The following is a 25,009-nucleotide window of genomic DNA, read 5'->3' as shown; positions in this document are numbered from 1 at the left end:
TCAGGTACATCGACAATGATGGTGTAGTCTTTCTACATCAGCTGGCGCAGGAAGAAACGCTGGAGCTTATCCGCAAGGCGCTCGAGGTCCGCTTCAAGAAGCCCGACCCTAAGGCCAAGTACGCGAAGTGGACCGTGGGCGAGCCGTGCGTCGCGATGTACTTCCTGGACAACCGCTTCTACAGGGGGCGAGTGTTGGAAGTCAACAAAGACACGTCCTCCTGTTTAGTCCAGTACGTCGATTACGGCAATGAAGAAATCTGCTCGTTTGTCAACATGAGGAAGAGCATTGCCCTTCATCAGATACCCATACAGGCCCACAAGTGCATTCTGGCTCGAATTCGCCCAATAGGCAATCAGTGGGATAGAACAACGTTGGATTATATACACAAATCAGTCGTAGAGAAACACTGTTTGGTCAAATTATCTGGAGAACATGTCGGCGATCTCTTGCCAATAGAGCTGAAATATGACAAATTGTGGATAAACGACCACCTAGCCGACTTCGAAATGGCAGAGTATACTGACGGATCTAAAACCGTTGTTAAGAAATTCGCGCCAAACACAAATATAAAGTCACAAGAAAACGAAGACCTGAAATCTGACTCGGGGCCAGATTATATCGTCGATGAAGATGCCGATAGCGCGGAGCTCCTGTCGTCACACGATTGTTCCTTCGACGCAAAGTCTTTCGAGGCTGCAGATTGGAATTTGCTCATGGAACAAGAAGGCCAGTCAAAACACGAAAAAATGCTGGCTTATACAAAACATGATAAAGAAGAATTCCTATCTAATATTATACTTATTAACGATTTAGATACTCTGGAATTAGCTTTTGTTCATAACGACGAAGATAATTTGTTATATGATGAGATGTTCGAATGTTTGCAACGTGAAGCCGCCAATTTGCCGCTGCTTAATGGAATATATGAAGATAAACCATGTATTGGTCTGTTTAACGACGAAACTGGCCAACCAGGGTGGTACAGAGCATCTATACAACGATACAGCAAATCAAAAGGACTCGTTAAAGTACGCTATGTTGATTATGGCAACACTGACGTCGTTTCTACATCGAATGTGAAAGAAATGAATGAAAAATGGTTGAAATTGCCACCTGCCAGCCTACAGGCTAATTTATACGAAGTCAAAGTGAATCCCCACGTAGACGTGAATATTGTGTCGACTAAATTTATAGAAACATTCCTGGACAAGGGGCCATTCCAGACTAAAATCATAACGTATGAAAATTCTAAACCCCAAGTAGAACTAAGAAACGAAGATGGTAAACTTGTTTACAGCCAGCTCATAAGCAGCGGATATTTGATTGAGAACGATTTGTGTATCAATGACAAATTTTAGTTCTTTTAATCATTTAAACAAGTCAACGCTTTTCTCATATGATTGTGTTCCTTAATCCCTGACGAGCAATGCTTTTTTTAAAATCTGATTAGGAAAGCTAAGAGGTCCTGCAAGAATTCCAAAGCCATTATGTGACTGGTTTGACTAAAGTTGATTAATATAGAATAAGTTACAATGATAAAAAAAACAGTGATGTTCAGTTAGTTCTGTTGGTCTTTTTTTAAATTTTATTAAGTGTTCACAAAACTATAAGTGCCCCTAAGCATTATCTGTTAGTTACTAGATATTGCTATTAATTACTTATGATTAAGTTAGTAATCTATAAAGATGTTATCTACCTATTGTTTTGTTATGAACGATTAAAAGTCAATCTATAATAATGTGTTGTTATTACTGTTTCAAACTTAGTTGTTTCCCGTTGTCTGGAAAAGGAGTCGAGAAGACAGGAGACTTGTAAATTGTTCGAAAAAAAAAGACTACCTTTCGGCAAAGATTAGACCATGTCTGTGACCCAATTGTCTTAAGAGGATTTATTTTTGTAACCACAAGCTGATTTCGGGTTATTCCGAAGTTCCCACCTATTAACGCCAAGTTGTTACCACTGGTAACATCAGGGTCTATTTTTTCATACTTTAGCACTGGGCAGAACAGAAAAAAATCCCACTAGTTGCCACCAGTAAGTTACTACAGGGTTTTTTTTTCTCAGTTGTTACCACTGGGGAGTAGGGATAGGTGAGAAAAATATCCCAGTGGTTACTGCTGTAGGCCTAGGCACAGGAGAGGCGCGACGTATCTCCCCGCGAGAGACTACCTGTCTTTTTTAACTGTAATAATTAAAGCGGGACGGGATACTATCGCGCCAATCATGTGCTAGCCCGGCCTAGTAACATTCTAAAGTCTAAAGTATATTCTATGTATGGTCTGACATCCGAATCCAATAAAACTATGGGACCTTTTATATGGGCGGGATATCTAAATTCTGAAGACGTTGCTAGAAAAACATCAATTTGATAATTGTCATTTAGATTCACCTAATAGCGCTTCTTCAAAGGTTCTAGTAGCGAATAGTTGGGTAGAAGCCGGCTCCGCGGGCATTGCGCGCTCGGCGGTCCCCGAAAGCACACGCGCGCTTCGTTACGCAATCGAAGAGGCCTCGTCCGGTCCGTGCCTCGCGTAACTTATCAACCACAACATAATTCCAGGCTGCGTTACGAAATTCATCAATCCTTTACGAGACCTTCAGTTGACTTCAATGCTGTCTGAAACTGTTTTTGATCGTGACACGGTTAAATCAAACATGTACACGGGCATGTCCCAATGATGATTTGTTTTAATTATTAGTAGGCAGTTTATGGCTTGCTAAAATGATTAGGATAAAAGTTTTCTTCACATTACTCGTGGTGTTGGTCTGCATAGCGGCGAATTCGGGTAAGTTTTTTTTTCAATTATTTTTAATTTCTGAATATTTAAGAACAAGTTTGGGAACAAATCAAATTATTTTATTAAATATTAAAGTTTCATTTTTATTTATTTTATTTTATTATATATTTTAATTTTTTATTTTATTTAGTCTCTCTCGCTACAACTACAACGTATATCCGTAAGGAGTTCGTTTAGGAGGTGCAAGCGCGCACTGCTTACCCTTAGAGCTGGTCAAAGACGTCTAGTCTAGTCTTACTAAGATGGCATATAGTCGAGAAATTCGGACGGGCACCGCCGTGGCGGGGTGGCCTAGGCCCCTAGGGGTTCATGGCGTTAGCCGCGATAGCTAAAGACGCCGGTTCGAATCCGGCCTTCACCACTGGAGGGCTTCGTCACTTTTTCTTTAATATATGACACCTATTACAATTTTTTTCTGAATATTTAATTACCAAGCAGAGTTAGCAGCGGAAGTAGCTAATCGGGGAGTATATTCAAAATAATCTGAACACATAGGTACCTACTTAATTACTTTTTTTGAATATGATAACATGATTTATAAATCAAAAGAAATACGGGGTAAGCCTACTACTAGACATGACAAAAGCATACAATAGGGTGTCCCATAAAATACTGCTTTAAAAATTATATAATATGGGGATACGTGGAAAAGCACACAACTGGCTTAAATCTTACCTAGAAAACCGCGAACAATGCGTGCAAATAGAATACTTCAACCACGCAACAGGGAAAGTTGAAGAAGTAAGATCCCAAAAGCGACGTGCCACGTGCTCCATACCACAGGGAAGCGTTTTGGGATGTGTACTATTTATTGCATATATAACCGATCTACCAAAGGCCATAAACGATAGATGCATACTCTTTGCGGACGATATATCCATACTTTTTGACACTACCAACGACCAGGAATTCCTAACTCGCCTAAAAACTATACTAGTCAGTTTCAAATTGGCTAAGTGATCATAACCTTGAAATTAATTACAAAAAAACAAAGGTCATCCAATTGAAACCTTTCCAAAAAAAACCTCTTAATATTGACTTATCCATAAATAATAATCCTATCAATGACTTTACTCTCCTCGGTTTAACAATAGATACGCATATAAACTGGAAAGAACACATAAGCAACGTTAAAACAAAACTCTCGAAATTTATTTATGCATTGTGTGTAATAAAACGAACTACGGACTTGAACTGCGCCCTTTCTGTTTATTATGCATATGCCTACTCGTGGCTGAAATACGGTGTGCCACTATGGGGAGCCAGCGTAGATGCCGATGACCTCTTCAAAATGCAAAAAAAGTGTATTCGCATCCTTGCTAACATACGCGTACCAGAAAGCTCCCGCCCATTCTTTTCAAAATTCAAATTACCTATACTTACCTTACCATGTATATACATACTGGAAACATGCATGTTTGTAAGAAATCACTTACACCTATATGAAATGCGCAAAGATCTAGTTGCCGGCAACACGAGATGTAAAAATGTATTAGCTATCCCAACGTGCAAATTGGTAATATATAAAAACAGCCCCCACGTAAGATCTATTAAAATATATAATAAATTACCTCACAGTATAACGACTGAGATTAAAGACAGCGTATTCAAGCAAAAACCTCGTAAACCTACTGACAAAAAAATGCTATTATAGTATAGACGAATTCCTTAATGACAGAGATTTAAATTGACTAGACATTCAATTAGATGTGACAAATATGTACTATTATAATTAATGAGAATAAATTTAAATTTATAAAATTAAATTGTATAATACCATATAATTCACCAAACTTTAGTATTAATGACATAAGATGTACAAACATAACATAAATATAGAAATGTCATTGTAATGCCCTCACAGGGTAGCATGTACTATTCCTAAGATTATATTTAACACCATGTATTCTGATGCACTCACTGTACTGTACATGTATGTAATAATAAACAATAAACAATGATAATCATTTTGGATTTAAGAGTGGACGATTGATTTTGGATTAAGTACTGGCCCGCTTAGCGACTTCTTTCCTGACGGTGCTTGTAAACATTATATCTTTATTTTCTTTTAAATTTTAGTCCCCCTTACCATTCGGTGTTACATTTACCATATATGCCTTTACTACTTGTACTTTTTATAGAAGTTTGACGTTTAAAATAACACTTGCACTGCGTGTGCTATTAAAATCGTTGCAGACTTATCTTGGTCTAACTCTATTATACCTATATGACCTAAAGCTACGCGAACGTTGTGTTGTGTGACACGACTGGTTGCGAGAAAAAAAAATAAGGTGCGGATTGTAAATACCCAACTAGAATTAACTAGGGATATACTCGTACGTTGAGAGTAAAGTTGTCCGTCAGATCTCTGGTCTGGCTTACAAAACTATCAGAACAAAGAGCAATGATGTGTCTGCGAGTGCGGGCAAATATCAGGTACTTACCTAGACATAATTTTTCCCTTGTTACTCGTGCATGAATGAGCTACATTACCTACCAGCCTAAATGTGCCTAATTCCCGCCTTACATTGACATATTTTTCCACATAATTTTTTTACCAGATACGCAGATAGATCTGATGGAACGTACGTATGTACGTACATACCTATATCTATATCCTTAGTTATTATCACAATAGCAAGTCTAAGATAGAGATAAGAGAAATTCATGGATTTCCTAGACTTCGGAAGTCTTATTTAGTTAAATTCAGGTACCTACGTGTTGACAATTGATACGCACCAGAAAGATTATCACTCGATTTTTTTGAAATGAAATGAAATATTTATTTGCTTAAACATGGTAATTACATACAGATGTTATAAATTAATTGATTTAGTATCACATGCAAAATAATAAGAATTTTTATTACAATTTCAAAATTAATATTGAAATACAAATTTATTAAAATGATTAATATAACATGCGTCACATATTTTTTTAAATAACAAGTCTCATAAAATTTAATAGTACATAGATTCAAGTATGTTATTTAAAAATCCATTAAGTATTGTAATTATATCTAGTCTAGTGTCTGTCTGTCTGATCATTGTCTTGACCAATAGAAATTATGCTTCAAGAAATGACTGTCTACTCCTCAAACGATTTCAGAGAGTTCGGAGACAGGGCAGCGCGTGAAGCGCATCCGCGCCGACAGGGCGCCGGTGGCGCGCGACCCGGCGCAGGCGCTGGACGTGCCCGAGCCCGACGCGGCGGCGCCCGCACCAGTCGCCTTCCTCAGCCCCTCCGTCAAGGAGTATCTGGAGCTCGGCATGGCGATACCCGGTGAGTTTATGTAAAAAGTTCAATAGTATGTAGTTAATACCGAATAAGGCATTCGTAACCAAAAATATAAACCGGGACAAAACAAAAACACCATCTACGGACCACCGCTGATGTGCCATCACGAACCGGGATTGTTGAGCCATTTAGAGTCCTAGCTAAATTGGTTGTTCAACACTTACGCTATGAAATGTCAAATTTCGCTAAAACCCTAAATGGCACAACAATCGCTGTTCGTTACTGTAGATACTACCTACTCCATGACACTGCGGGATTGCGAACTGCCATAATTGTGTGTTTTTAGTTTTAAGATATGTTATAATAATATGTATGCTAGTTTTAAGGTATTTATCTATGGGTCAAAGTTGCCTGAAAGTAAAGATTTTCATTTTCATTTCATTTCATTTCATTATACCAAATTCTTTACATAATCTTGTAACTGTAGCTGTGGCAGTATGTATACTTATTCTGTCGATCTATTTCTGAGATAATTAAATTCATTGTGTGAACTAAAAGCACAAACGCATAGATCTAAACAACCTCTCGCAATAACCACAGATACCGCCTCCGTTCCTTATTAGTCGATACTTTTTTTTTATGATCTTTCACACACTTGCTCTAAGCATTATTTTTTTCAGCATTCACTTACTTGGCTACTTTTGCAGCTAACTGAAGGAAAATGATTATTTCGAAAATTTTATTTCGAAGTAAACATTTTATTTTTATTTTTGAGTGACATGTAACAAATCAGAATCACTGTTTACATATCACATCAATAGGATATGGGGTATCTGAAGATTCTGAAGGTGCCGGATTATACCTTTAAAAGTTTTAACTTCTGTGTATGTGCGTCTGATCATTATTATATGCCTATTTCTAAACCTCAACTATGCATAGGCCTTGTATTAATTCCATTAACGACCGCTCTTATCAAACTCTTACTTTGATATAATCATCCTACGACAAAGGCAACAAAGGTTGTAGGTTTACACGACGCTTCTATCAAGGAAGTAAGCAATCCTTTGTTCAATTGGCTGCTGAACATCAATCAAGTCAACATATGATATGACGTCAACATAAGTTTAAAAGAATCGTGTTTTGTTTGATATCGCGTGGGCGACATAGCAGGCTCCCCATTTGTCAAAGCTTTTTGTAAAGCAAATCATCGAAGCTTGCGTAGGTACTTATGTGATGTTACGAAGGTGACATCAATGATGTTCCGCATATTGTGGGTCATACCACTGACGTAATGGGTTATTTAAATTACCTAGATAGATAAGTCTATTTCTAGAAACAGTAGTGAGACATCGGGTGTTGAATATTGACAGATGTATTAAAATCGACCCCAATTATTTCCTTTAAACTAAACGATTTAAAATAATTAGGGTTGAAATTTCGAGTACCTAATCAAGTATTAAGTGTGCTATTGTAGAGTCTATAAGAACTATTATCTAATAATTTACGTAATAGAATAAAAAAAATGGCCGGTAATAAATTCTCCACACTCATTTATGTGTTAGTTCTATTTTTAACCGACTGCAATTTCATAGAAGGAGGAGGTTCTGTATTCGGTTTGTTTTTTTTTTATGTATGTTCACCGATTACTCCGAGACCCGTTAGTTAGTTAGTGCTTCTGGGCATTTTTTCCGCAACTCTATAACTATTGTGCCTTTTTTGCGTGAAACGAGGTAGCGCTACTCTAACCGCCCCAGCTCCTCCATGGAGCCTAGCAATGTTTTCAGGTTGCTAACTGCCTCTTTTAATGTGCACGGAGTCCCTAGGTATTTGCTCCTGTATACTTCTACCTGCTTGTAGTCTAGGAGAATGTGTTTTGTTGTTTCCTCTTCTTCCATGCTCGTTTTTATTTCAGACACGCTTTTTGCGTTTACAGATCAAATTAGTCATCAATTGTCTTAATTATGAAGTTGAATGAGTCTAAAGTTAATCTTTTCTCTATTGTTTGATGGAAGTTCCGGTTCGAGCCCCATAATGTATTTTATATTGAATAGATTGTTTGTTTGCCGGCTACGTATTTACCTAACTATCGACCGTGACATTTAGTAATTGGAAAGATTGCATCCCACCAAAAACATTTTCATGTAAAATGTTGCCAAGACGAAACCATAACGCTCGCACTGTAAAAAAGTTATCAGATTTCATGTAGAGCCAAGCTTCTAACTCTACAAGCCCAAACTTTATAAAGTTTACACCTCAGTCAAAATATATGGCTTGGCCGTTTCGTTACTACAAGAACTATTGTACCTATTTATAACAAAAAAGTGATGAACAGTGAATACATTTTTCACCTTATGGGAGCATGTGACGATGGCCAAACGGCCATGCCATATAAATAATTTTGATTAAGGTTTAGATTTTGTGAAGTTAGGGCTTGTAGAGTTAGAAGCTTGGCTCTACATGAGATCTGATAACTTTTTTACAGTGCAAGCAGGTTTCGTCTTGGCAACATTTTACATATGTTTTTGGTGGGATTTCAGTTCTTTTTGTAAGTTGCTTATGGCAATCTTTCATCCCCTAATTTAAAGGGTGATTTACTTAATATCTATTTTCAGACCTCTAGCATCAACATTTGCGGAAGTCTCATACAAACTTTCATCCCCTAGTTTAAGGGGTTGGGGGGTACAAGTTCCAAGTTTTAGAATGTTTTGTTTTGTTTGTGTACTAATTACTGCTTACATATCAAATTTCAGCTTTCTAGGACTTCAGGAAGTACCCTAGAATTTTGATGATCATCAGTAAGTAAATGACGAAATCGGGGTTTTTAAGATATCAATAGAATCTAAAGAATACGAGCTATGCAATCGAAACTTTTTATGTTTAATTAGTCTACTATCGACATCATATCCCGAGAATTTAGTCTATCTGGTATAATCCAAACCCAAGTTATGAGGGTTCAAAAAAACGACGAAGCGCTTCTAGAAAACGTAGGTAGTGCCTTTCTGCCTTTGCGCTTTGCTTGGCTCGTCTTGGCGGGGGCACTACCGTGCCCCCAGATTATACGATACCTAATAAATTTGAACATTAGTAAAAAATGCAGATAGATTTTAATCTTTAATACATTGTCATTTTCAGGTTCCGTAAGGCCTTCATAAATATTTTATGTGAAAAGTAACATTTCAATAAATAAATGATAAATAAATCCAATTTAGTGGGAAATGCATTTTTAAGTAGGTAGGTAGACTAGGTAGGCGTAAATTAACTACTTACATAATACTTGTTTGCGGTATTTCCGGACCGATACGACCTTGAAACCTTCAAGAAAAGAGCTTACTCCCATCTTAAAGGCCGGCAACGCACTTACAACCCCTCTGATTTTGCGGGAGTCTATGGGCGACGGTAATCGCTTACCATCAGGCGATTCGACTGCTCGTTTGCCTCTTATATCATAAAAAAAACCGGCCAAGTGCGAGTCGGACTCGCCCACCGAGGGTTCCGTACTTTTTAGAACCCTAAAAAATAATGTTATAAAATTACATTTGATTACATAAATCTTCAATTTCTTCTATAAACTTCGCAACTTCGATTACCATGAAATAATGAACGTGCGCATAAAATTGAATATCGTTCCATATCTGCCAGCAACGCGCAATGTATCATGCCAACCACTGTTACTATACTCGTACTTACGTTACGACACGACCCGACGTGTTAACTGCATCAACATATATATTGGAATTGTTCTACTATAATTGCAATGTTGTTACCGTAATACCATGTATTTATGCAAACAGTGACACGTATGTAATTTGTGATTGAAAGAAAGTCATTGTCTTATGAATGCAGATGTAAACGTGGGCTGGTCCGCCCTAATGTTTCAAGGTGAGCCCATGGTGCCGTGCCGAGCGTAGCCTTGCGATCGCAAATCCGTTGTCTTAGCTTTAGATCAGCAAGGGATTTGCTTTAGATCTTAATTGAGCTAACAATCACGCATTATGAACAAGGTCGGAGTCGTGTGCTGTGCGTCGCTTCAGGCATCCGTTGTTCAAAGAATTGCTTGCGCAATCCGTGCTACCGATATAGGCTTCTTATTCTTTTAAGGATGAAAATATTTTTATCATTATTAATATAATTGTTATCGATAATTCGATAATCCGCTATTAATAATGATAAAAATAATAATGAATTAAGTATGTACTTAAAGATACCAAAAACTAAATTAAATGATAATACTAAAAATAAGATTAATTTATAAATACTTACCAACGTACAATTATTTTCCTCATACTGTTTTTCTTGCTCCGAGAAAAATATAGTACATTTCGATGCAAGTGCGGAAAGTATGTCATTACTTCACGAGTACCGAGACTTGGGACGAGTGAAGAATGACATTTCCGCACGTGTATCGAACGACGTTTTTTAATACAGTTGCGTAAAAATAAGAAAACAACAAGTAAGGAACGGAATTCGAAACTTTTATATTATTAATTCTGTGACATCATTGACATTGACATTATGAAGAAGTGTTTTTCTAGCTTTTATTCGACTAGAATAGATTTTGTTATTATTATTGAACCCACTTCAATGAGTTTTTTTTTTCAAATGCATGTTCTATAAGACAGAAACAATTGTAAATGTTAAAACATTGTACTATTATTACCTAAATATCGTTATTTATGATTATTTGTGTATCGTATATTTATAAAAAATAATATCGAATGTTGCCTTTGGAAACTTAAATCATTCTTGCAGTAAGAAAATACGCCTCTTCTTTGACAGGCGTTCCGTTCCATTCAGACAACTTATTAAGAACGGTTTTTTCAACATTAAAAAATAAACGTGTTATAATACTTATAATGATCAAGAGGTAAGTAATAAAATGTGAAATTTGCATATTTTTCGTATTCTTACATTAATGTAATGACATACTTTCCGCACTAGCATCGAAATGTACTATTTCTAGATATTCATAAATCTATTTGATTTGTTAATTTACTTTAAGTAATAACTAGCGTTAGTATTTACTTATCTACTTACTGATCAATCCCAACAAAATTAAAAACAAAAAGGTAGAAAAACTATATTTGAAGGTCATTGTTAGTTTCTGTACATATTTTCATTCATATTGGCCAGTTCATAAGTAATTTGTAATTGATAAATGTGACATAGTGTTAACTGTTAGTACATGCGACTCCGTGACATTACATACGGGGCCTAAGGTCGCCACGAAGGCAGTCATGTGTGGGCATTAATGATCTCGACTACCGTAGCTAGACCCTTTATATCGGCACATGTCACGCCTATCGCCCACGCGGGTCAATGTGACTGGTGTAATGTGCGATCTAACTGCACACGTATCATGCTTTTACTGCGCGTTGTCGGAAATAATGCACTCTGACCTCTGCGGTAGAGACATAATAGACAACTCAGTCATAAGTTCATAACTCATAAATTCATTCTTAGCTTAAGTTTTTAGGTCATGGTAGCGGATACTACGGTGGAAAGTGCCAAGGTCGGTCGCTTGCCCTAGGCTCACTTAGAAGCGTTCAATTAAGCTTTTGCATTTTTGTGGATGCGGTTTAACAACAATTTACATAATAATACGTAATCGCTTTGCAATATTTATGCAAATTTGCATTTCACTTCACAGGGTGGACGTATAAAAACATGTCAATCCATTGCAGTGTACTTCTCCAGTAACCTACTATTTGCTGAACCAAACGGTTGGGTAGAAAAAAATGTTTGTAATTGATTATATATATATAGATATGATATATTGTCTCAGTGTCGAAGGAGCAGACAGACTCGATAATAAATCATGCAAATGTTGCTTTTATTCGGTCCTCTGGAGGCAGTTTAATAAAAAATCCTGTAACAAAACTAGCTGGCAAACTGGTTTGGCTGCTGGTCTAGCAAGCCCGATGTGGGAATAACGCGCGGAGGATGCGTTTACGAGATGTATAGGTCGTCGCCATAAGTGGTTTAAATGAGCGCCTACCTACTTCACGACACGAGCCGTCACGAGCCAAGCAGCTTACCTACTCTAAAATTTTTAATCAGTGAAATTAATTTATGTCTAAATAATAAGCCTTATCAAAAGCATGCTTTGCTACGCGATCATAATTTCTCATTTTAAATCGTTATGTCATTTACATGAAAAACGATTTTAATTACCAAGCAATAAAGCTAAATCATTTATAATAAATAATAAATAAATTATAGGACATTCTTACACAGATTGATTAAGTCCCACGGTAAGCCCAAGGAGGCTTGTGTTATGGGTACTCAGACAACGATATATATAATATATAAATACTTAAATACATAGAAAACACCCATGACTCAGGAGCAAATATCTGTGCTCATCACACAAATAAATGCCCTTACCGGGATTCGAACCCAGGACCATCGGCTTCACAGGCATGGTCACTACCCACTAGGCCAGACCGGTCGTCAATTTATAAATAGTTATATCTATTAAAAATACACACGCGAGGTATGTTTGAAGGTTTCTAGCAGTCATCTGTTCAATCTCGCTACACAATGGGCATTGGAATTATATCTCGTTTAAAAAATGAATAGCCCCAAGCCTTCAAGTCCTACAACGCGTAGCATTGCGCGTTGAATTCATTTACTTAGCGCACTTCGCGCCGAATTATCAATTTGTTTTCAACGTATTTGAAAGAACCTAATTACGTGATGCAACATAAACACAATGACCAAGCATTACTTAGCAATTGTATTTTTATTTAAGAATGTTCTTGTTAATCCCTTTATTACTATATAAATAGTTAGACTAGCATATCTGGAGCTAAGTAATTATGCTTTAAAAACTTAAATGTGTTCAGTTCGACACCAGTTACCGTTGAGTTCGGTTCGTGCATATAATATATAGTATGCAGGATTTATTAACACGAATTATCAACGCATGCTGGGCGTGGTGTTAACTGACAATAAGCACTGTTTTGTTTGGCTCTAAGCATGGCGTTGCGAAATGTGTAGTTACGTGGTCCCCGGGCAAGGCTGCAGGCTCCGCTGGTGACATTTAGCGCGACAATGATAATTGTTTCCTGCGATCACGTAACTTTTGACAACAAAACAATGGTATTGGTGGATAATTGCCGGCGCATGCAAGAAGTGGCCGGCCACAAATACCTTTGCCCTGTGCTGTTACCTACAATGCGTGTCCCCAGCCACATATACATATACATACATATATGTAGGTATATAAAATATTATCTTTCAAAATATCTTTATTTGAAGAAAGTTTCCTCAGAAAAAATAAACGGGGCGTGTTGTTTGCAATAGGTTAACAACATTTAACATTGACATCCTTCAACAGTTTAAAACTAAATACCCGGCCTAAAAAAAAATCGCGTAAAAATGTTAAATTTAATCGCGTTAGACCCGTTAGTAACATTAATTATGTGCATAGGGTAAAATTAACGTATCTTCTTAACTGTTACAAACGTAATATCCTTGACCTACTCATGTTTTAGCCATATGGAACACTACTTGCGAATTTTCTAATGCTAACGCTAAATATCTTGTTGCTCGCTCTACATATGCACTTATGAAATATTGAAATCATATGATGCGCTATTAGTCACGTGGTCATTAATAATACGTGTTGAATGGCGGAACACTCGAGTGGCACTGGTAATATAAGAATTAGGGCTAAAGTGGTTCTAGGTCCTACGTTTATGGAGATACAGTCTAAAATCGGTTATTATTGCATATGACGTGTCGGGTGCGGTGTCGCGGCGCGCTTGCGCCATCGGTTGCGCCACCCGGTCCTGTAGGTATTGTGCATGATAAAGATAACGTCAAAACAAGCTTCACTTACACCTTTTAAGTTGCCTTATGTGCAAAGTTACGAAGCTCAGTCTTCAAATAACCTCTGAAACATTGAATAATGAATGAAGTTTCACTAAACATCATTAAAACCGGCATTATGATAGAGGGATATAATAGATACACTATTACATAATTATCGTCAAATCAATATGTATAATGTATTGGATATCGTTGGTGCCACATTGAAAGGCAGACGAATCCAGTCGAGCCGGTTTCCGATTGAAGATGTCAATACACATTAAACTGTGATGAGCTAGTTGTTATCACACCGATGTTTTAGGAAGCTAAAAGTAAATGAGCAGACGCAGCACCATATATTTTACCGACTAAGTAAAATTATAATTGTAGGCATGTAGGTCTATGCTCAGAGGTATGTTTTGTTTTTTAATGGTAGGTATAGTATTGGTCTTTATATTATAGTCTCCTTTGAATCGAGTCGATTAATTAACGCATTTAAATATTTTTATTTCGATATAATAACAATTAGGTAGGTACCAGGTGATTAACCATGACTTAATTGAATAAATAACGGCGTGAAAGACGTAAATATATGGTTGCTGGTTATTTTCAGTTGTATCTTTCTTATGAAGACTTACTTACTGTATTTATTTATACTACTCTTTGATTTATTTACTGTATTTATCTATAAGGCGTTAAACATAACTAGGTGTAGTGTATCTCCATTTTAAAAATCGGAGGTTAATCCAAAACGCTTAGACTCGAAGGGACATCCTTTTTGTATGAAAACCTCTAAAACGTTTTATGCTACGCTAATAAATATTACCTAACTATGATTCAATATCTATATCACTGTCAATGTTAAAAATATTGGTCTGGTATTGTAGTACCAGTTTTTAACACATCCTGTCGTATTACATAATAAGAACACGAATTTGACCTCGCCTCGGTGTCCTCCCTGACCTTATGTTTATTTAGGAAACTATTATAGCGGTTCGAGTAACTTAGTCGATCATTCTAGTAATATCAAGGAATATTTCAATCTAATAACAAACTTATCCTCAACTTCCTAGCGTTGACCCGGCTTTTTGTCACGGCACCCACGGGCCCCACGGCTCATGGGGTCTGAGTTAGCTTGACAACTAATTTCAAGAATGTGACTGCCATCTGACCTGTCAACCCATCGTAGAAAGTAGAAAACTAGGCCTTATTGGAAACTAATTATAAGCGACGACTTCATAATTCATAATACATATATAGTGTTTCAACTACCTAAAAGGTTTATTGCATGGCGATAAGTATAGGAACTCGTACCAATAAATAACGGTTATATATGTTCTCTTGGTGATGTTAGATAGCCTCTGCGCAGTTTTTTCTGGCAGACGTGTGTGTAGGTATTTATAAATACTTATTTAAGATGCAGTACAGAGACCATTTGAAAAACGATAACGTAAGCTTAGTCCTATTGAGAAAGAAGAAATGTTCTAAATTAAATAAATAATGATGCACTTGTGAACGTTGTAGTTGTTCTTAATTGGTAATCTGTGTTTATAACAAAAAAACAACCCTTTGAAAATGAAAAATGAAAAAATGAAAAATCGTTTATTGGTCACAATCATTGTGTTACAATTTGAGAAAGGGTTGGGACCTCCTAGTAAGTATTGCAATACTTGTGACAGGAGAAACCCTTTGTTGACTTTATTCGTGATTAGGTATTTACCCGAACGGAAGTCTCCCAAAGCTATAAAGTGCTGCCCCAATCGTTGCCACCTTCAATTTAGGATGTTATATAGGTACTTGGACGTTTACCTTACCTCCAAACAGTTGATGGTCTTTTTGGTAAGAGAAGTCCCATAAGATTGTGAAACCCCATACAAAATTTATATATATATTTGACTTAGTAGTCTAATTGTGTACGTTTACGAGTATACAATACATATATTCTACAATAATCAAATAAGGTTTATAAGTTAAAGGTGCATCTCATGAATAAATAGTAACGTACCTGTCTTATACCTAATATGTAAATAAAACCTACTTTTGATTCAGTAAGCGAGATAAAATATGATTTTAATTTAATGTAAGTAGGTAGGTACGTAAGTAGGCTGCTAATAACGTTGAGTCGATGGTAGAGGTACCTAAATTTACATAACTGAGGTGCAAAGTTAAAGCTTATAATTAATTAATTAGCACACGTTATTTTTTACTATAAAATGCAGTGGTAAGTGTTTTGACAAGCATATTAAGAGGAAAGGGGACGGCCGTTTCTCCATTTAAACGTAGTCCTCATTTTCCTCTCTGGATATTGACATCATGGAAAATATTCTTACATAATTTGATGTATATTAACCATAGCTATGCCCCTACGTTTGGCATTTTTATATTTTTTGATTATTAGGAGCAAAAAACAGTTTTCATAAAAAAAAAATTGAAAAAAATCAAACGTTTGGGCATAGCTGTGGTAGATATACAAAAATTGTGTCAAAGTATTTTTAATAATGTTAATACCCAGAGAGGAAAATGGGGACTACGTTTGTATGAAAAGGCGATTTCGCGCGGGTCTTCCACTTTTGTCTCAAGGCGCTTATCACACTGGATTCAATTAGAGATTAATGGTTAACACTCTCTAAACGCCTGTGAGTACTCAGCTAATTGCAACATTATGCAAGATGCCTATGGAAGCTCGCATTACGTAAAAGTTGGATCACACAATCAATTAGTTGATAACCAGTTATTTGCACCGCAAAATATTACCCATAAACGGATTCAATTGTAGGTATCCTATGCCACTCCTGTTCCTAGAGTTTAAAATAAGGAAAAATCTCGTTACAAGGCGAATGAAAAGCGTATAGCTTTGGTCCGACATATTAAGTGTGCTGTGATTTGTTCTTTAGATTTTCTCGATCAAATTGTTCTCGATTATTGCAAAGCATAGGAATAGCAAATCTAGTACCTATCGGATCAATTTCAACGAATTATATTTCATTTACAATGGGTGCAGCAGCCGTTGCATTATGATTCAAAAGGGGCGAAAGGTGACTGCATTGCCAGCAGCAACAGCAACTGACCGGCTTACCGCCGCTTCGGTATCAACTACCATAGTTACTCGAATGAACACTAGATAATACTTAAATACAAATGTTCAATTCTTAGCTAGAGGCGCCTTCTTCGAACGCAGCTCGCTCGCTGAGCACTGAGCGGACAGCCGTGTCATCTATAGTTAGTTTTAACAAAAAAAGAGTAATCGACGAGTTCAATCAAAAATAAAATTACGCATTATTAGAAGCAATTTTCATGTTCATAGCTTTTGTGCAAAAATAGTAAAAAAATAATAATGGTGCGTTTCAGACCTTTTATTCATTGGCCTTTGCGTCTATTGCAGACGATTTATGGTGTAACACCGGAGAGATACCGATTTTGGTGGCTGAATAGACCGATTCGAGACAGACATGGTCTACCAAGAGAGATTTGCGGAAAACGGCACTGAGAAAAAAAGAGCAACGATTTTTCAAAAACTGCTGGCTGAACCCACTGCACCTTAACCACCAGACGGATTCTGATGGCTTTATAACGATCGACAATCGGTGGTAGCCGCGCGGCGGTGCGAGTGAGGGAAAGCGCCTATTGCAATGCAGGCGAACTTTCGTTATCTTTAAATACCGGTAGTAGACCTATTGTGCCTAGATCGTGCTGATAGCAGTTAAATTTTTGACTTAACGATTTAATGAATGGGCTTCGAGACCGCCGGGAAATTAGGTAACTTTGCAAAGGTTAACTGTGACCCGTTCCATTTACAATCGCATTGGGAAGATAATTATAGTCATGTACAAGATAGTTATACTAATCAAGAACAATTATATCAGTAGTACTACTTGTATATTGTAGAAATTCTTGTAAACTATAAAATACTTTCTTTCAGAAGTTTTCAAAATATTAAATAGCCTTGTGATTATGTCAGAAGATTCCTACCTTAGTCGTCACTTATGCAATGAGTAGGTAAGTGAGACAGTAATTACGAGAAAATAAGTAAGTAGTTCGTGAAATAATACAACAATAAATCAGTAACATGGTGAATTTTTAGGGTTCCGAACTTCAGAAGGAAAAAACGGAACCCTTATAGGATCACTCGTGCGTCTGTCTGTCACAGCCTATTTTCTCGGAAACTACTGGACCAATTAAGTTGAAATTTGGTACACATATGTAAGTTTGTGACCCAAAGACGGACATATGTAACGTAAACAAATGAATTTTAAACATACTATATCGTGTTACATATCAAATGAAAGAGTTCATTGTGAGAATCTCAAATATATATTTTTTTTAATTTTAAAATATATGGTTTCGAAGTTATTTAAGAAAATCGCTAAAAATGGCCATTCCCCCTTTATCTCCGAAACCAGTGGGTCTAAAATTTTGAAAAGAATACACAAAATAGTTCTTTACCTATAGATGACAGGAAAACCTATTAGAAATGTGCAGTCAAGCATGAGTCGGACTTAATCACTAAGCTTTTGATCCGACCCCTACGGGTTTTTAAAGACATTTCACTCACGTTTCACACAAAAAAATACATTGTTAAAAATTGTGTAATGTACGGAACACTTGAAACGCGAGTCCGACTCGCACTTGGCCGGTTTTTTTTTGTTATAGATGTATTTCAAAGGAACTCGTAAATATCTGTGGAAATGTCGGTTGTACCTACCTACATTTAGGCTGATTACAGAGCTCTGGAAAATAAATAAAGAAGCAACTATTATTCTTTCATGATATTTGAGGTTTGGCGCAATGTAAAAGACGTTGGAAAAAGGAATTCGGGGACATTTCATTTCCCCTGATTCGCCATTTTCGTTAATTCGTAAATGCCATCAAAATCTTTGATTCGTCAAATTCCCTAATTGGTCATTTTCTTTGACTCGTCATCTGTCATTGTCGGTATAGTCATGTGCGTATTTTTATAAATGTTACTTAGGTTTTTACTTATACCTGTGCTTATACATATATTTTAAGTGTGGTTTTAAGTTTAAGACTAAAGTGGACGACCGCGCGATATCATGTTTTCATACAAACGTAGTCCTCATCTTCATTAGTTATATAATAGTTATTTGTTATACAAGGGTGCAAAGTTGTATTTTACCCGCGAGTGTGGAATTGAAACATGAGCAAGCAATTCGCTCGTGGTTCAAAAATAGAATCCTGAGCGTAGCGAGTGTTTCAACACACGAGAAGTAAAATACATTTGCACCCGTGTGTAACACAAAACTTTTCTCCTCACTATAGCGAGGAAAGTGCAACATCCACAGGCGTTAGATCATCTTCATCACTGGAATCACAAATTTTTTTACGATATTATAACAAAAAACACTAGAAATTCTGATTTTTACGTGAGTCGGTGAGAAGAACAGTAAAAATGTTGTTGACAATGTTGACATTTCTGTTCTGACGTATGAAATGTCAACGATGCGTTTTGAAATTGCATCGACTCAACTTGTGCGTTCAGAATTATATTTAACATAATTATAAAAAGTCTAACGTTTCTTATGGAATTTTAAGGTTTATGACTTAAAATTATTAAATAAAGCTAAATTTGGTATTTTTTAATAAATTCTCAAACCATTTATTTAATGATAATTAATATCGAACGAACCATTATTATGACCGTTTTACGTTTTGTTATCTGTCAAGCTACTTAAACACGCTCCATCCAAGGTCAAATTACTTTCCCCACTAGTGGATAAAATGCGTTTTTCCCCGCTTGTTTTAAAGGATAATAGACTGCTTTCCGAGCTAGTGAGGGGAAAAATATATTTTTCACCTCAGCAGCTCGAACAAGCCTACTTTCGTCACTCCCTGGAGTGAGGAAAGTGCGACTTTCCTCACTCCAGGGAGTGAAACAATGTAGCTTTTTAATTTAGTGAAGGCCATGAACTTCATACTACGGTACGGTACGGTACGGTCCGGTCCGGTCCGGTCCCGTCTCGTCTCGTCTCGTATCGTATCGTATCTTATCGTATCGTACATATTATAATACATTTTTTTTCTGTTTATTCTGTGTAATTTGAAATACATTTTAACCTTTAATATGTTCTCACTACTGAGGTGAAAAATTATGTGTGCAACACGAGAGCAAAGTTATTTTACATCTCGTGTTTTTGAGTCCCTCGCTACGCTCAAGATTCTACCTTAGAATCACTCGCTTCGCTCGTGATTCAATTATAGAATCTTTCACTTTCTCGGGACTCAAAATAAACACTCGCAAGAAAAACCAACTTTCCTCTCTTGTTGCACAAATAACTATTGACACAATTTTGATGTAAAGGGTGTCCCAAAAAGGACGCAAGATTTCAATTTGCCGCCATTTTTGTATTTTAGTGCTGAAAACCCTAAAAAAAAAACTATTTGACAGCTGAATGTTTAGGGTTTGTAAAAATGGCGGGTTATACGAAAGATCAACGCGTTTTTATTATTGAACAATATTTCAAAAGTAATGAAAGATTGGCGGGTACGGTTCAAAAATTCCGTAGTCGTGTGATCTCTGGATTCGGTGATCAGAATTGGCCCCCTAGATCTTGCGATTTAACGCCTTTAGACTTCTTTTTATGGGGTTATTTAAAGTCTAAAGTCTATGCCAATAAGCCCACAACCACTCATGCTTTAAAAGAGGAAATTCAACGCTGCATCAGAGAAATTCAGCCGCATCTATGCAAAATGGTCATAGATTTTTTTTACAAAAGAGTGCGTATGTGCCAGCAAAGCCTAGGAAGACATTTGCCGTATTATTCCACAAATAGCCCTATTTTATGTATTTCAAGATTTTATATACAAATATATTATAACGAAAAAAAAATGTTTTTTCATCAATTTCAAATCTTGCGTCCTTTTTGGGACATCCTTTCAATTCAATTCAATTATTTATTTCGGTTCATTTCGATCAATATAGTGTTAGTAAGTACAACAAAACTTAAAATTAATTAAGATTAGTGACATACAATTACAGTTCACAAAACACACACATAAATTATAAAATAAAATACAATAACAAATAAAATAAAATCCCTTTACAAACATCAACACTCCTAACTGTACATTGGTGGACCTTATTACAAAAGGCACCCATAAGGTCCACGTATGGACAGTTAACAGTGTGGGCGATGGTATATAATCATTTAATCAACCACAGCTTCCGACATCAGGGCTTGTACGAGTATAACATTCGGACTAATTGACCATGGACGTTAGCCTTTCTGACACTTGGACATTTTTTGCCGGTTTTCCAAGATGGCTCCGATTCCTCGAGGTCCCCAAATGTGAAATAGTGTGGACATGAAAAAGAGACCTTTAATTAACATACATACCAAATTTCATAACTTTGGAAGGATTTCGAGGTTAGACTTAATCCGACTGTACCTATACTATACATTGTAAATTTCGTATTATTATATTAGTTTATGAATAGTGACTCTGAATGTATTGGCTCTCATACAAACAGTAGGTGACTTTTCATTTCGCTCAGACTATATCTTTGCTATATCTCGATATCAGTTAACTAAAGAGGTTGAAATTATCAATTATGACGATTCGTCATAATTGATAATTTCAATTTGATTTCAACCATTGACGAAATACTTATAAATTGGAATCGTTAATCTATGCTCTATGTCATTCTATGTGACGTGAACGTGAATTCAATTTTGCGTGAAAGGCATGACAAGATTGACAAGTGCGGGCTTATTACCTATATAAATAAACATATAAAATACACAGTATAAAACAGAGGTGTATGATTGTATTTTTCAGACAAACGTCAGCTTTGTTTTTTTCGAAAGTTACATGTATTTTATAGGAAAGATACAAACTTTCGAAAGAAACAACATGAATCTTTCGCCATGCGTAAGCATAAATTTTAGGTCTGTGATTTTCATCGCTACTGAAATCACCATACATGTGCCTTTAAAAATTGAGGAGTTCCCTCAATTCCTCAGGGATCCCATTATCGGATAAGAATCAGATTAATATGGGACCAACTTGGAAGTAGCTCCTTTCGAACAAAAAAAGAATTCCTCAAATCGGACCACGGGTCTCGGAGTAATCGGTAAACATACATAAAAAAAATAGCCACAACCGAATACAGAACCTCCTCCTTCTATGAAATTGAAGTCGGTTAAAAATTTCGTTAAAATATCTACCTATCGACGAATCAAAGATTTTGCTGGCATTAACCATTTGGACGCCAATGACCGATATATACGCAATTACGCACCGTATATAGGTTCAACGCCAAAGACCGATTAATCGGTCATAGACCACAGAGCAACATAGACCTACATGCATATGCATAAAGTTAAATTTCAGTTTTGAAACGGTTACGTGGCGTCTGGATGACTGCTTTTGTGTTTGACACGGCGTCGAAAAGGTTAACGTATTAACAAAGATAGATATAACTCCGTAATAGATGGATACAGTCTAAGGAAAAAACGTGCCTCGAAAATCACGAAAATTTGATTCTCGATCAGATGTCGCTACTACCTTTGGCCTACTCTCGAATAGAGGGCGTTGACGGTTTCGTTTGTTATTTAACAATTTTAACGCATATCAGTGAAAGAACATGGGTCAAAATAATAAAAATAATTAATGCAAATAAAAAAAATCATTTAACTATCCATATTTAAATACATTTTATCGTATTTTTATAAGTCTTCATTTTTAGTTCTAAAGTGTGTCGATAGATGGCAGTGAATTCACTGTGGTTACAAAATTTACTATGACAGTACCGCTATATAATATTATATCCTCTTTGATATTAGGGAAACTGACGAATCAACGAAAATGGCGAATCAGGTAAAATGACCAGTTGTGCACTAACTCCGAAAAAGACATTAACTATGTATGTATATACTTACTTATAGGACAGAAAACAATAACTTAAAAAAAGTATTAGCACAGCCATTACCTGACGCTTTATGTATCCATTTATTTAAGTACTTGTTTGTTATGTAATACATGGAATATATAATACAAGTATTAAGTTAGTATTTATCCCATAATAAAGTTTGCAATCGCATGATTTTCAGGTAAACCCGGCACGGACTACCCGGTGCTGGGCGCGGTGCCGTACACCAACTTCTACTGCGACGACCAGCCCTACCCCGGCTTCTTCGCTGACATGGAGACACGATGCCAAGGTAACAACCGATTAAGCCTAGTTACAGGCACTTCCAGATAAACGCGGCCCAGATCAGCCGGTCCTCTACTGCGTTGATATACTGTACTGTAGGTATAACATACGCGCTGCCTAGTGCCTACTGCGACATTTTAACTCTATCCCGGTTTCTTGGCAGACCTGGAGACGCCGCCAAAGTGAATAACGACTTGAGCCTAATTACAACCATTAGCACTATCTTCGCCTGCGACCAGCCCTTCCCTAGTTTCTGGCCCAACCTAGCTAATCAAGATGAATCATGGGCAATCCTAAGATTGGCGCCGGCTCTCGTAAACGATAGGCGATCTTGAAAATATAACATTTGACGAGAGTGAATAGATGTCTTTTAGGTAAGCAGCATGTTCCATCCTAAACTGCATCGGCACTTATCATTAGGTGAGATTGTGGTCAAATGCTAACATTTTTCAAAAAAAAATCCGTAGTTTTTTACGTGAACAACATTTATCTAAAAAATTGGACCATGAGCTTAATGAAACGTTTGTTCTTTATTTAACGGACCAATGACAAAGTTGCTTATACCTACTTAGAACAGTTCTTAATACCTAATCGATATCACGTGTATATAAAACAATGGGTGCATTATAAACTTCATAAAGTACTTATGGGAACTATTATGTAACCCTCTTCAAATTTCTCAAGTGCATATAATATATGATACCAACAGTAATGTCCTAAGCTCATGCCACTAAAACGACAATATTCTCCCACGATAATCAGCTGTTAATTAAATGCCAATTCTATTTCACATACTTAGGTAATTATCTATTATATTAATTATGGCTAATTACAAAAACTTTAAAAGGGACTATGGAACTCCCGGTGTTTTTTGATATTCTCCAAATGTTTGTAAATTTGTTTTTATAGGTATAGGTAGGTTTTTAATTGTAAATAATTTTTGAATATGACGATGTACAATTACTACAAATAAAATATATTCTATTCTATTCCATGGGTAAATTTGTATGTATAAAATTAATTTTAGTTTGTTAAAAACCGTCTAATACTGCAAAGAGTTTCTACTCGTAACAGCCTTGCGTGGAGACGAGTAATATAAACATAAGCCGTGACCTTATGGTTCACATAGTCTGAGGTCAGCTAATTATAACAAAAACCTATACCCGGAAGGCGACCGCGTCAATTGGTAGGTCAAAATCGTGAGATCCGGAAAAAACTGACTCGAATTTTAATTTATTTTCGTTCAGATATAGACCATAATATGGTCATTATATTTAATAGCATCTACATTGGCGTACGGAGGCTTACTTATCGGACTACCATGAAACATGTGCACAGAAGGTGATAAATCTTGCTAACGTTATATCAGCACCGAAAGCGTGATAGTCGAAACGGTTATGAGACTTCTATACATAGTAGTTGATAGTAGTGTACAATTACAGGAATTGGAAGTTGCATGGTTTTAAAGACTGTATCGTTAAGTATAAAGACAGATAAAAGTGTCATAAGTTAGGGGTTTATGTATAACAGCTGGATAAGTAAAACTAAAAAAAAAACGATTCCTTATAACAATGCTTATCAGAGGCTCGACTTGGTAATCAAATCTTTATTTTAGGTATTTCTTGCCTCCGCCCATAACCAACTGAAATGCCAAAGCCTTGCTGGAGTTGATATTTTTTCTTATCGGCAACAGTTTTTCTTTTGAACAATAAAGTGAAAAAAACTCTCTGGTTTCAGCCTGGCACTACTGCGACATCGACGGGCGGCAGGCGTCGTTCCTGTGCCCCAACGGCACGGTTTTCTCGCAGGGCGTGGCGTCCTGCGACTGGTGGTTCAACGTGCGGTGCGCGCTCTCGCCCGCGCTCTACCCGCTCAACGCGCGCCTCTACCGGCGGAAGTCGCGGAAGCAGGCGAGGCCCGAACCGCACCGAGTCATAGACAAGCAGTTGCTTGATGAGATCTTTCTGTAAATAATTTAACAACTTCT

General features: G+C 36.6%; 2 protein-coding genes across 2 annotated transcripts in view; both read left to right on the top strand.

The window, feature by feature from the left end:
- LOC134750639 (RING finger protein 17-like) overlaps positions 1-1,730 on the top strand; it is a 30,977-nt gene extending 29,247 nt beyond the window's left edge. The window contains exon 22 of the mRNA XM_063685862.1: positions 5-1,730. Coding sequence (XP_063541932.1) covers positions 5-1,361 — 1,357 coding nt within the window. The 3' untranslated portion in view covers positions 1,362-1,730. The remainder of the gene's footprint in view (positions 1-4) is intronic.
- A 597-nt stretch (positions 1,731-2,327) lies between these two features.
- LOC134751315 (uncharacterized) lies at positions 2,328-25,009 on the top strand. The gene is made up of 4 exons (XM_063686705.1): positions 2,328-2,789; positions 5,910-6,083; positions 22,919-23,029; positions 24,760-25,009. Exons 1-4 carry the CDS (start codon positions 2,726-2,728, stop codon positions 24,990-24,992), a joined length of 582 nt encoding a protein of 193 aa, XP_063542775.1. The 5' UTR covers positions 2,328-2,725; the 3' UTR covers positions 24,993-25,009.

The sequence above is a fragment of the Cydia strobilella genome, chromosome 2, assembly GCF_947568885.1.
Source record: "Cydia strobilella chromosome 2, ilCydStro3.1, whole genome shotgun sequence".
Lineage (NCBI taxonomy): Eukaryota > Metazoa > Arthropoda > Insecta > Lepidoptera > Tortricidae > Cydia > Cydia strobilella.
The sequence above is the reverse complement of the archived record's forward strand: the minus strand, read 5'-3'. Positions and strand labels throughout refer to the sequence as shown.

Coding starts and splice junctions, on each gene's coding strand:
- LOC134751315 (XM_063686705.1), top strand. CDS start 2,726: ATGATTAGGATAAAAGTTTTCTTCACATTACTCGTGGTGTTGGTCTGC. Junction 6,084..22,918: donor GCTCGGCATGGCGATACCCG/GTGAGTTTATGT, acceptor CATGATTTTCAG/GTAAACCCGGCACGGACTAC. Junction 23,030..24,759: donor CATGGAGACACGATGCCAAG/GTAACAACCGAT, acceptor CTCTGGTTTCAG/CCTGGCACTACTGCGACATC.